Raw genomic sequence first — 14,144 nt, 5'->3', positions numbered from 1 at the left:
AACTTTAACAAATAAAAAACTGAAAAATTGGGCGTGCAAAATTATTCAGCCCCTTTACTTTCAGTGCAGCAAACTCTCTCCAGAAGTTCAGTGAGGATCTCTGAATGATCCAATGTTGACCTAAATGACTAATGATGATAAATAGAATCAACCTGTGTGTAATCAAGTCTCTGTATAAATGCACCTGCACTGTGATCGTCTCAGAGGTCCGTTTAAAGCGCAGAGAGCATCATGAAGAACAAGGAACACACCAGGCAGGTCCGAGATACTGTTGTGGAGAAGTTTAAAGCCGGATTTCGATACATAAAGATTTTCCAAGCTTTAAACATCCCAAGGAGCACTGTGCAAGCGATAATATTGAAATGGAAGGAGTATCAGACCACTGCAAATCTGCGAAGACCTGGCCGTCCCTCTAAACTTTCAGCTCATACAAGGAGAAGACTGACCAGAGATGCAGCCAAGAGGCCCATGATCACTCTGGATGAACTGCAGAGATCTACAGCTGAGGTGGGAGACTCTGTCCATAGGACAACAATCAGTCGTATACTGCACAAATCTGGCCTTTATGGAAGAGTGGCAAGAAGAAAGCCATTTCTTAAAGATATCCATAAAAAGTGTCGTTTAAAGTTTGCCACAAGCCACCTGGGAGACACACCAAACATGTGGAAGAAGGTGCTCTGGTCAGATAAAACCAAAATCGAACTTTTTGGCAATAATGCAAAACGTTATGTTTGGCGTAAAAGCAACACAGCTCATCACCCTGAACACACCATCCCCACTGTCATACATGGTGGTGGCAGAATCATGGTTTGGGCCTGCTTTTCTTCAGCAGGGACAGGCAAGATGGTTAAAATTGATGGGAAGATGGATGGAGCCAAATACAGAACCATTCTGGAAGAAAACCTGATGGAGTCTGCAAAAGACCTGAGACTGGGACGGAGATTTGTCTTCCAACAAGACAATGATCCAAAACATAAAGCAAAATCTACAATGGAATGGTTCACAAATAAACATATCCAGGTGTTAGAATGGCCAAGACAAAGTCCAGACCTGAATCCAATCGAGAATCTGTGGAAAGAACTGAAAACTGCTGTTCACTAACGCTCTCCATCCAACCTCACTGAGCTCGAGCGGTTTTGCAAGGAGGAATGGGCAAAAATTTCAGTCTCTGGATGTGCAAAACTGATAGAGACATACCCCAAGCGACTTACAGCTGTAATCGCAGCAAAAGGTAGCGCTACAAAGTATTAACTTAAGGGGGTTGAATAATTTTGCACGCCCAATTTTTCAGTTTTTTATTTGTTAAAAAAGTTTGAAATATCCAATAATATTTGTTCCACTTCATGATTGTGTCCCACTTGTTGTTGATTCTTCAAAAAAAATTACAGTTTTATATCTTTATGTTTGAAGCCTGAAATGTGGCAAAAGGTCGCAAAGTTCAAGGGGGCCGAATATTTTCGCAAGACACTGTAATTACAGAGGAATTAAACTGCCTCTTTTTTTCTGTTTTTGCTGACCTGCAAAGTAAAGGCATAATGTGCTAGTATGCATTGCATACTAAATATCTCCTTAACCTCCTTAGCGGTAATCCCGAGTCAGGCTCGGGGTAAATTTTTTATACCAAAAGCGGTATCCCCGAGCCAGACTCTGGATTGCATTGCAGGATACAGGGGGAAGTTACTTACCTTGTCCCTGGATCCTGCGATGTGTCCCACTGTGTGTGCGGGCTCCTCCGCTGTGTCTCCTCGCTTGATTCACAGTGCCGCCGAGCTCCGTTCCCTGCGACGCACGGGGACGGAGTTCGGCGCCAAATTCAAAAAGTGAAAAACATAATACACATACAGTATACTGTAATCTTACAGATTACAGTACTGTATGAAATAATTACACACCCCCTTTGTCCCTAGTGGTCTGCCCAGTGTTCTGCATGAACTTTTATGTAATAAAAACTGTTCTTTCTGCCTGGAAACTGGAGATTGTCCATAGCAACCAAAAAGTGTCCCTTTACATCAAAAGTGCTTTTAGACCAGCGAGAAAACAGCGATAATAAATAAGAATCACTTGCAGAATTGAGCGATAGCGATTTGTGGGGAAATTCTTCATCAAACAATAAAAATAATGAGAGCGACAATTCTGCAACTGAGCAAATTTCAGCGGCGATAAATAAACTATATATCTTTCGTGGCCCTGGGGGCCACAAAACTTTATATATATATATATATATATATATATATATATATATATATACACAAATTACCAGGGGGGCCACATTAAACCAGAACGCTGGCCTCAATTGGCCCGCGGGCCGGATTTTGGACATGCCTGTTATAGGAGGTCGATCTAGCATGGATAAAATAGGCCCAAGGAATCAGTAGCATCAGCCTGGGTAGCCTGCAGCTTGTACCACTAGATGGCTATAGCACTCTCCAGCACTCCAACAGACCACCACACCGATCTCATATATGTCACCAGAGTTGGGCCGAACACCCCCAGGTTTGCTTTACGCCAGAACTCTTGAATATTGCAAAAGTTCGGACCTATAAGTCTATGGGACCCAAACTTAAAAAATCAAAAGTGCCTATTTTGAAGGCTTATATGCAAGTTATTGGCCATAAAAAGGGTATGGGGGTCCGGGTACTGCCCTGGGGCACATGATAGCAATCACCCTGTCAGGTTTCCTCCACTCAATCGGTGCTGTAGACTATAAGTCTCTCTGCTATCTGAATACAGTAGCTTAGCGGGAGGATTCCCCCACCCACATCGAGTGTATAGATGTAGAATTCAAGTAAGTTTTTTCTTTCTTTTCTTTTTTATTTGTATTGTATTTTCGGACGACAACTGTATTGCTTAAATGAAAATCGTATGATCTGGTATCGTACAAAAACATTTTCCGTGCTTGACCCATCGGACAATTACACATGAATTTTCGCGATTGGCTCTCGAGAGCTGTGTACTAATGATAGGATCACTTCAAAAGCAGTATTTTCCGTACTAATTTCTGATCCTGTGCACGGGCCTTAAAACAGAATGAACTCTCCAGAATAAACTCCCTATTTTCTTTGGAGAGTGACTGGTCAGCCATTAAAGTGGATGTAAATCCAATTTATGAAATTTGACCTAAGCACATATATCTGTAGTGTTTTCTTATCTATCTCCAAAGCCCAGAATCCCATGTCATTCTGCTGCTCCGTTCTTCTGTTATCAGCATGAGAACTTCTGACAAGCTCTCAGACAACCGAGATAAAACCAGCCTGAAATTTGTGTTGATTTGGGTGCTATAAATTAGCAGAAAGCTGGTCTTTTCACAGCACAGCTCTGCACATTCCTTCCTTCTTCTACCTATGTGGAGAGGGGTGTGTGCCTTTCATCCAATCAGCTGTCACACAGTGTTTGCCAAGACTTCACTCCCATTGCTGAACATGAAGAAAAAATCTCTAACACGATGCCCACTTTCTAAAGAATATAGCAAGCTGAAGACACCAGATATACATGTAAAACTTATGTAGGGAGATTCTTTTCATCTCTGTGTATCATCTGAGGCTGTTCACTTCACTGGGTATAATTGAGGGTTTACATCCACTTTAAGAAATATTCCTCAGCCTCACATCCTTTGTGATCTATGTGATTGTGTACAAGGAGGTAATATCCATTGTATCCAAGACAAAATGTGGTGACCAGGTAACAGAAGATTAGATGTTTATGATACAGTATGTGTAGTGTCTTTAAGATATAAGGGGTGTTAATTTTGAAGATGAGTATTGAAGAAATGTGAGAAGTTAGAGAACCTATTTCTGAGACTGGATGCCTGGATGAGTTGGTAATGCTTTTATAAATTATCAGCAAGTAGTAAAACATTGTGATTCTTGGTAACTTATTCATGATGAAATTGAACTGCGCTTTGTTAAAACTGTAGTAAACCACACCAATTTTTTATTTTTTTATACACTGTAAGGTATATGCATCGCATACTACTACATTATGAAATACTTAGTTTAGAACTAAACCCTCTAGCCAACGGATTGGCCGCACCGCAACGACATCACTCTCACGCATGGGCCTCTGAAGGGACGTCATGGGTATGTCGTCCCTTCATACCTCATGTGACGGTGACATCATCAGCTGTATGCAGTGTAAATATCTCCTAAACAGTGCAGGTTTAGGAGATATTCACGTTACCTACAAAATAAGGCTTACTTGTAGGTACAAGTACAAAAGAAGAGTTTGCTTCCACTTTAAAGCCCAACTCTGGGAAAGATAAAAGTCCTAAAGCAGTTAACCCTTACAGTGTGGGTGAAGTAAGCAGTTCTATTGCCCCATCCCAAAACAGGTACTTGAGTCCTGCCACTGATCCAGCCCCGCTCTTCTCTCTTCCTGGTCTTAAATGAGACACCAAGGCCCCTTTCACACTTGTGCGACTTCAAAGTCGTGTGACTTTGCCGCGATTTAACTGCGATTTCGCGTGATTTTTCAGCGATTTAAGGATCAGTACTATTTTGCCACAACTTTGGCATTAACCAATGAAAACATACATCGTGTGAGGTAATTCCTTTTCCTGCCATAGTTGTTTCCAGTTCCTGTTTGCTTCCTGGTTGTTGTCGTGTGGTGTGTTGTAACACAATATGTTTGCTAATCAATATATTGCTACAGGAGTTGTCATTGCTGCTGCAGCAGTAACAGTGCACGACGAAGAAGAGGAGGAGAAGCGGAGGACAAGGACATCTCTTTTTTTGGGCTGTTTGGAGCACATTGTTCCTGAGGGAATAACCAGGAAGTGAATGTGTGCTAGAAAAATGTGCTTTGGGAGGGGCTACTATGTTGAAAATATTGGGTGGGACAAGGGTCAAAAAGCTGCTTGTGCTTACAAAGTCATACTGAAATCGTGTCTATATTATTCAGGTACGATTTGCATGCTACTTGAGGGTATAACATTGAGGTCTATGGACATCAACTCACATGGAAGTTGGACCAGTGCAGGGACTACTTTGAAGTCGGCACGACTTAAAGTTGTGCCAATATGAATGGAAGTTGAAAAGCATGGAGAATGACTTGTCATGCGATTTTGCAGTCCAAAATCATGGGACAAGTCGTATAAGTGTGAAAGGGGACTAAGGGCAATGGGAGCCATAGAGTCCTATTGCTGTCAGCCAAACTTCTGTGAGGGAAATGGGGCATGGCTTGCTGGCGCTGTGTGTGTCTATGGACACACTCAGCCCGACTCAGGGGTGCATCTGAATGGGTGCCCTCAAAGAAAAACTGCTTGCCAAGGGGCCACTTGGAAAAAAAAAGGAGTGGACAATGCCGGCGGAGAACTTCCAGAAGAGGAAGTAAGGGACCACTCTATGCATGATCGTTGCAAAGAGCATGTAAGTATAACCTCTTTTTTACTTTAATTAAAAAGGTGTTAGCCTTTAACATCACTTTAATGAAAATCTGAAGTGTGCAGACCCAGAACAGTGTAGACAGCTTTCAACTACCTGCAAATTAAATTTCCCTATCATGCTCTGTAGCTCAACCGTACTGTGTTTTTGTAATGCGTTATCATCATTTTTGTTTTTATTGGTAATTGTCCAAATTGTATTTACATATGATAAATTCGTTTCCAATTTCTATCACAGCTGCTGATACTATACAGCCAGACATCTGATCCTTATTTACAAAAGTGAACGTGATTTTGAACCATCTGTGTTGTCTTTTAAATAGCACAACACATTATACAGATTATAGGCTATAATCATTCAAATTCTAAACCTTCACATGGCCGTCAGGATTGTTTGGTGTCTATTTATTATATAACTGTATTACTGAAAGTTTCTTATGCATTCAAAACTGAACAAGGTTGGAGGATGTGGTGTTTTACAGCACAGGAAATATCACTTGACTTTTGCAAGAACTGCTTTTTTTTTTTTGCTATTTGTGGCTTTTAGCTCATGCACATGAAAACAAAATGTCACTGAAAATAATATGTATTACCACCAAGTAAATGACCCATTCACAACAAACAGCTGCAGGTACAATAAACTTTGATCAATCAGAACACAGATGTTTGGACAATCTCTGTTTAAATTTAGATAAATAAAATAACTTTATTTTTTTGCATATCGGAAATCAAATAAACCCTGGAAGTCAAAACCACTGCGGGCTGGTTCTGCATATATAAAAAAACATCAAAAAAACATATGCACAGTGTTTTCCATGTATTGTATTCCAATGGCCCTAGTTCGCACCTTTGCAGTCAACAAAAGTAGATCATGCTGCATTTTTTTCGGTAAGGAACGTAGCAAAAACACCCTGGAATGCATTTAAAAATGTACCACAACACATAAAAAACATGTGTAAACATGCAAGCAAAAATGCTTCTGTAATACAGAATTTGTGGTGTGAACTAGTGCTGAAGGAAAGCATTGTTTGTTTCACAATTATAATTTCTATATCATAAGAAATTGGTCACACCATATGAAAGAGCTATTAGCAGTCATCATAAGGTATAACTAGCAGTAGTTGGCCACATTCAGCTGGATTTTATCCATTACATATTATGGAGCAGATCCACGTACATCGGCGTAATTTTGCGTCGGGCGTAGCGTATCTAAGATACACTACGCCACCGTAACGTACTTTTTTTTTTTTCAAATCCACAAAGAATCCGCGCCGTAAGTTACGGCGGCGTAGTGTATCTTTGGCGGCGCAATGGCGCGGCATTCAAATCTCTGTGATGGGGGCGTGTTTTATGTACTTAGCGCTGGCGGGAGGCACGCTGCTGACAGTGCTATCGGGCTATCACAGGGAGAGGAGATCCTCTCCCTATGATAGCCTAGCTGTGACTGATGTTTTGTCACGTGACATGAGTGAGCCAATAGGATGAGATGGAGGTGGACCATCTCATTCCATGGCGAATCTCATTTCATGGCAATGAACCGGCCCTTAGAGATGTGAACTCTCATATTTTTTTATAGTATCTTTTTTATTTTAACTTTTATGCCAGTGAATGAAAACTGCTACAGCTGACCTGCTCTATTGTGACATATTATTTACTACAATCCTTATTGTTACTTGTATATTATTTGTTGCTACTTTAGACACTCTGAAGTCACTTCTAGTATATTAACAACATCATACCCTAACAAGGAACTTCTCATATTTGTCTTGGGAGCGCTGTATACAGCGCTCCCAAACTACCCCACACTGCCTGGGTGTGAAAGCACTCATTGTATTGAATGGGAGACAGACCAGGTTCTGTATTCCTATCTTGTTTCTGTTCTGATACAGAAGGATGAGTGAGCATTGTTATCCAAGGACTGCAAATATTTTACTAGCAGAATCACAAGGTGAAAATGAAGGAAATAGGCTGAAAAAAAGAGAACAAATGTAACCACCACATCTAAGGATTGCCATGCTTCCACATATTAAATAAAGCATATCACTCTGCAAAACCTTTATTTTTTCGTTTTGGATGGTATAAGGAATGTTTTATTGCTGTCTGTTTCCCTTTTGGGGAGAATGTGATTATTGTCACCAAGACAGAAAGTGAGGGGTATCCAAAATGTTAGATTTGTCCCAGAATAAGGACCACTTCACACCCCAAAAACAAACTCCAGATCTGCTTCGTATGCATTTCTGCATGTGCATTTTTGATGTGTTCCAGTGTGTTTTTGATGCATTTCCAGATGCCTTTTTCCCACTGTACTGGGGTCTGATCTGTTTTCAATGCTTTCTGGTGTGTTTTACCACATTCCAGTACAATCCAAAAAGTACGTTACGGTGGCGTAGTGTATCTTAGATACGCTACGCCCGACGCAAAATTACGCCGATGTACGTGGATCTGCTCCATAATATGTAATGGATAAAATCCAGCTGAATGTGGCCAACTACTGCTAGTTATACCTTATGATGACTGCTAATAGCTCTTTCATATGGTGTGACCAATTTCTTATGATATAGAAATTATAATTGTGAAACAAACAATGCTTTCCTTCAGCACTAGTTCACACCACAAATTCTGTATTACAGAGGCATTTTTGCTTGCATGTTTACACATGTTTTTTATGTGTTGTGGTACATTTTTAAATGCATTCCAGGGTGTTTTTGCTACGTTCCTTACCGAAAAAAATGCAGCATGTTCTACTTTTGTTGACTGCAAAGGTGCGAACTAGGGCCATTGGAATACAATACATGGAAAACACTGTGCATATGTTTTTTTCGGATCTAAGATGCAATTTTTCGTGTAAAATCCGAAAACACACAACGGTCAGATTTTCCAACAACAGCCTGTCATCACACAATTACCGTGGCATATTCCGATCGTGTGTACGAGGCTTAAGGGTTATAGTTAGATGAATTTAGCATTAAAGCTGAACTTTCGTTTAATAAATCTTTAACCCCCCCCAGCGGTATTCCCGAGTCTGTCTCGAAGTGGAATTTCAGAACCAAAAGCGGTAACCCCGAGCCAGACTCGGGATCGCCTCACAGTGTCAACAAGCAGAGTTTACTTACCTTGTCCCTGGATCCTGCGATGCCTCCCCGCTGTGTGATCAAGCTGTGTCTCCTCGCTCGATTGACAGTGCCCGTGTGCCGCCGAGCTCCGTTCCCTGCGACGTTATGACGCACGGGGGCGAGATCAGCGGAGATCAGCACCAAATTCAAAAAAGTAAATATACACAATACATATACAGTATACTGTAATCTTACAGATGACAGTACTGTATGAAATAAATACACACCCCCAGTGTCCTACATGCACTTTTATATTATAAAAACTGTTCTTTCTGCCTGGAAACTGGAGATTGTCCATAGCAACCAAAAAGTGTCCCTTTATGTCAAAAATGGTTTGTGGGAAAATTCGTCATCAAACAATAAAAGTAATGACAGCGACAATTCTGCAACTGAGCGAATTTCAGTGTTTTTGATTTGAAAACATTGTTGAATAATTTTTATTATTATTATATTATTATTTGTTATAATTATTTATAGTTATTTATTATATTATAATTTTGGATTTTGTTTTTAAAACTTTATCATACCCGGATGTCTACTAGACTCTTATTTGGACAGATTTAAGTGAGTTATTCCTAAGAATTACAGGCCTACAATATAAAACGCCAAATTTCGTTGCAAAATAATAGTACCGCTTTCAGCACCTAAAATCTGAAATAATCATACCGCCAGGGAGGTTAACATACTATATTGATGTATTTTGTTGTCTGATGTAGTTTTGGATATATTTGAATGTGTTCTTGTGGACACTGCATTAATTGTTCTTGTATTATCCTTGCATTAGCCTCCCCTTATCCAAGCAATCTTTAATGGAGACCCTGAGGAAATACGTATGCTGATTTTTAAATCCGAGGATGTGAATGCACTGGTAAGAACTTTGTTGTAGAAATGGGCTTGTAAAAACACAGTCCGGTCTATAAAATACACCTATTTTTTTACCACTTAACCGCACTGCTTTTATTTTGTACATTATGGTATTATAGAACATTCACTGGATGAACATCACACACATTGTGTAGGCTGGACGGTATTTTTTAATAGATTAATTTCTATGATTGTCGGCTCTATCTGGTGGCAAGAAAATAGGTATATTTTCTCATTTAGGTAATTTAGAAAACAATACCACATTTTGGCCACTAGACGGAGCTGATGATTATAGAAATGTTACCAGTTCAGAAAATAGAGGGAAAATTTGTCCAGCCTGCAGAATTGTGTGTGACATTCGTCCAACAAATGATTTATAAATAGACCCGTCCATCACTGACTTTCACTTTTTGTCTACTTACGCAGTCTCTGCCTGTCAGTGTTTGCCAGTCATAGGCTATCACTGAAAATGTAGGTAGTTGTGCGCTAATATGGTATGAAATGTGAAACGTATAAAAACATAATAATGATAACTTTTTACGGCAGCTGTCACTAAGCTGCTCCCACAGAAATCAGTAAAAAACAATATAGGTGTGACAGCGCTGTAAAAGTGAAATAAACAGTTATGGTGATAAACACTGATATTGCAATAATATGAAAAAAAGTCCAAAAACATAAAATTAATGAATCCACGTTGTGCAAAAACAAAAATAAGCTTGTGTGATGTCTTCAGACAACCTCCATGAACAGAGTGCTCCCACCACCTCATTCAATGCTCGCTCACCTCCTTTAAACGACCCTGCAAAGGGTAAAACACGCCTTGCACCCTGTGCAAACATTCCCTCCCAGGGATCGTCTGAGAATCTTGGTGGCTCAAAGGATGAAAATATTCAAAAGCAGATAGGTACTCCTTCCACTATGCTGCTTCAAACTTTAAATTCACAATGACTACCGGTAAGTTCAGCAACACATGAAAAAATAAGAGAAAGTGCCTCCTATAGTGCAGTATCCAAGGGGTTAAAAATGAAACCAATCCACCCCAGCTAGCATTGAACTCAATGACATGACAGTCTCACTCAGTAGTAGTAGTCCACCGCCAGGCTCCACCTCTACTAGTTTCACCACCTCCCATGTGGCTCCATCTGGAGCAGGGGCGGCCCAGGCATTAAGGGCGCACGGGCGCCGCCCCCTCTATCCTCAACCCCCCCCCCCCCCCTCTATGAATAATGGATAGATTCATGCATAGCATAAATCTATCGATGACTGCCACTGCCACCCCTTATTCAGATGTCCGGCCCCTTTGCGGACACCGGGCACCTGAATTACAGCGGCGTGGGTGTATTTTTGAAGCACCTGATTAGAGCCATAGGATCTAATAGGCTTTAAAATAGGGTGGACTCGGAGTGCAGAGCATTGTGTTCGGAGTCCATCCAGATGTGTTAGGAAAGCAAATTAATATTTGCCTTTCTGACACTGAATTGCCTCTTCACCAATCAAGAAGCACTGGTCTGTTACCTGTTTTCCGATTGGCTGAAAGGTTAGGCGATTCTATTAGAAGCTTAGGAGGAGGGGAGGAGACTTACGGTGGAAGCCGTCGTGATTTCAGAAGGGAATAGGACACGGAAGACGCTGCAAGATGCTTGCCACAGCCTGTCCCCCTGCCCTATGATCCCCAATGTACCAGCCGAACGGGTAAGTGCTGTTGGACCGGAAAACAGCAGGGAGGGGGTTTGAGGTGCTGAGGGGGGCTGCGGGGGGGGGGGGGGGGTCCCGTTTGGAAGACTTCCATATACCGTCGGATTTGCAGCGGCCGAAAAAGCATTAATACCGCCCGCAATGCGAATCTGCAGAGGCGCATTGTGGGCGGTATTGCCGCGGTTTCCCATTGTTTTAAATGGGAAGGAGCGGTATACACGCCGCTCCTCTCACCGCTCCAAAGATGCTGCTGGCGGAAGATTTTTTTTCTCTCCCGCCAGCGCATCTCCTCAGTGTGAATGCCCTCGGGCTTTCACATTGAGTATGCAGTGCAGGAGTTTTTCAGGCGGTATAGCAGCGCTATTTTTAGCGCTGTAGCGCCTGAAAAACTCCTCAGTGTGAAAGGGGTCTTAGGGCCAGGTCACACCATATGCAGGCCAGTGCATTTTTTTTCTGCATCAAAAGCGCATGGAAAGTAGGTTATATGGTTTCCAATGACATAGTTCCCACCAGTACAGTCAGTTACAGGGCATTCCAGTTCCAGAAAAAAAAGTAAAACATGCTGCATTTTTCCTGCTCTGGATTGTACTGGAATGTGGTAAAACACACCAGAAAGCATTGAAAACAGATCAGACCCCAGTACAGTGGGAAAAAGGCATCTGGAAATGCATCAAAAACACATTGGAACGCATCAAAAATGCACATGCAGAAATGCATACGAAGCAGATCTGGAGTTTGTTTTTGGGGTGTGAAGTGGTCCTTATTCTGGGACAAATCTAAAATTTTGGATACCCCTCACTTTCTGTCTTGGTGACAATAATCACATTCTCCCCAAAAGGGAAACAGACAGCAATAAAACATTCCTTATACCATCCAAAACTAAAAAATAAAGGTTTTGCAGAGTGATATGCTTTATTTAATATGTGGAAGCATGGTAGTTCTTAGATGTGGTGGTTACATTTGTTCTCTTTTTTCAGCCTATTTCCTTCATTTTCACCTTGTGATTCTGCTAGTAAAATATTTGCAGTCCTTGGATAACAATGCTCACTCATCCTTCTGTATCAGAACAACAGAAACAAGATAGGAATACAGAACCTGGTCTGTCTCCCATTCAATACAATGAGTGCTTTCACACCCAGGCAGTGTGGGGTAATATGAGAAGTTATGAGAAGTTCCTTGTTAGGGTATGATGTTGTTAATATACTAGAAGTGACTTCAGAGTGTCTAAAGTAGCAACAAATAATATACAAGTAACAATAAGGATTGTAGTAAATAATATGTCACAATAGAGCAGGTCAGCTGCAGCAGTTTTCATTCACTGGCATTAAAGTTAAAATAAAAAAGATACTATAAAAAAATATGAGAGTTCACATCTCTAAGGGCCGGTTCACACTGCAGCGATGCGGGAACCCTGCAAATCCACTGTGGGTTCCGGCATCGCATGTCTCCCGGAGGCAGTTTACACTTCCCTATGCAAACTGCTGGGAGTGTCAATTAAAAGTTAATGACACCCCCAAAGCAGTGCGATCTGCAAACTCGGCCAGGAATCAGATCACATGGGTGTTAACTTCTGCGGACTAAAAAAAGGGTCCTGTGCGATGCAAATTCAGCCATAGTATCTGTATGGCTGAAATCACATTGCACAGAGATCTCATGTGATTTGCACTGAAGTGCGAATCACATCCGATTTCAGACAGTGCTGCAGTGTGAACCGGCACTAAGGCCCAATTCACACCAGAACGTGGTGCAGGAAAAAGCACTGCAGTTGTGATCTGCAGCAGGTGTCAATATTGAGTTAATGGCATTCCAGATGCAAGTTGCAAACACAGTGTGTTTGCCCGCACCGGATCTCATGGTACAAAAGTATCATGCAATGCGGTTGCAGTGAGTTTGCAAAAGTAATGCATGCGCTACTTTTGTTGCAGCGTGGTGCAACTTCAGCCCATTCAAAATGAATGAGCTGATACTGCACTGCACTGCACAGAACTGCATGTTGATCGCACAGTGCATTCCTGTGCAGGGCCATTGACAATTTTATGCCCTGTGTAACACCAGCTACTTTTACCCCCTCCCCAAATAAATAAATGTGACAACAAGTAGGGGCATTCTATTCTGCCCAAGGATTGAGTCCCTGTGTCTGGTATGATATACAGTATCTCACAAAAGTGAGTACACCCCTCACATTTTTGTAAATATTTTATTATCTATTTGGGGTTGCAGGAGTGTTGTAAAAAAAGATTGGACCTATGCAGAAACCGGACCCACGTCACTTCCGGTGCTGCTCTGTCATGACTACAGCTGATCGTAGGTCCACTGCGCATGCGCCGCTTCACTGCGATATACCGCGCATGCGCAGACGCTGTTTTAGTGAGTGTGAAAGTGAGTGAAAAAACGTATATAGCGCTACACATGCGAACTGAATCGCCTCTGGGCGCTTGTAGACCATTTCTCCTTTGACCTCAAAAGAGATGGGTTTTGATCTTTCTCCTAAAGGCCAAGTGGTTCTCCTCCAACCGAATGGAGGTTGGTAAAGTGTTTCAAAGATGAGGGCCTTGGACAGCAAATCTTCTTTCTCCTTTGGACTTGTATCTGGTTTTGGGGATTTGTAGTAGATTTTGGTTGGAGGATTGCAGCGCGCGATTGGGGTTATAAGCCTTTAATTTTTCGCATAGATATTTGGGAGCATTTCCCAGGATACATTTATGTGTAGGACAGAGAGCTTTGAAGGTGATTCTATCTTTCACTGGCAGCCAGTGGAGCCTTCTCAGTGCGGGGGAGATAGATTCCCAAGGTTTTTTCCCAGTCACAAAACGCGCGGCCGTATTCTGAATGACCTGCAGGCGAGTGATTTGGTACTTTGGGAGTCTGAGGTAAAGGGCATTTGCATAGTCAAGTCTGGAGTTGATAATTGTTCCCACCACGACTGCTATGTCTTCTTTGGGGATAAATGGAATAAGTCTGCGTAGTAGGCGCAGCAGATGATGGGATCCGCTAACTACTGACCCTATTTGTGCATCCATTGTCATGTAGGTGTCAAAGATGACTCTTTTTCAAAGATGATTTTTTCCCAGAATGGGTGGAGGTATCCAGTGTGT

General features: G+C 41.7%; 1 protein-coding gene across 1 annotated transcript in view; it reads left to right on the top strand.

Annotated features, from left to right (window-relative positions):
• The window catches only part of ANKRD44 (ankyrin repeat domain 44), a 217,624-nt gene that overhangs the window by 24,300 nt on the left and 179,180 nt on the right, over positions 1-14,144 (top strand). The window contains 1 exon segment of the mRNA XM_040357119.1: positions 9,275-9,358. Coding sequence (XP_040213053.1) covers positions 9,275-9,358 — 84 coding nt within the window.

Source organism: Rana temporaria, chromosome 6, assembly GCF_905171775.1.
Source record: "Rana temporaria chromosome 6, aRanTem1.1, whole genome shotgun sequence".
NCBI classification, from domain to species: Eukaryota; Metazoa; Chordata; class Amphibia; order Anura; family Ranidae; genus Rana; species Rana temporaria.
Note: the sequence above shows the minus strand (reverse complement) of the source record. Positions and strands in the feature narration are given on the sequence as shown.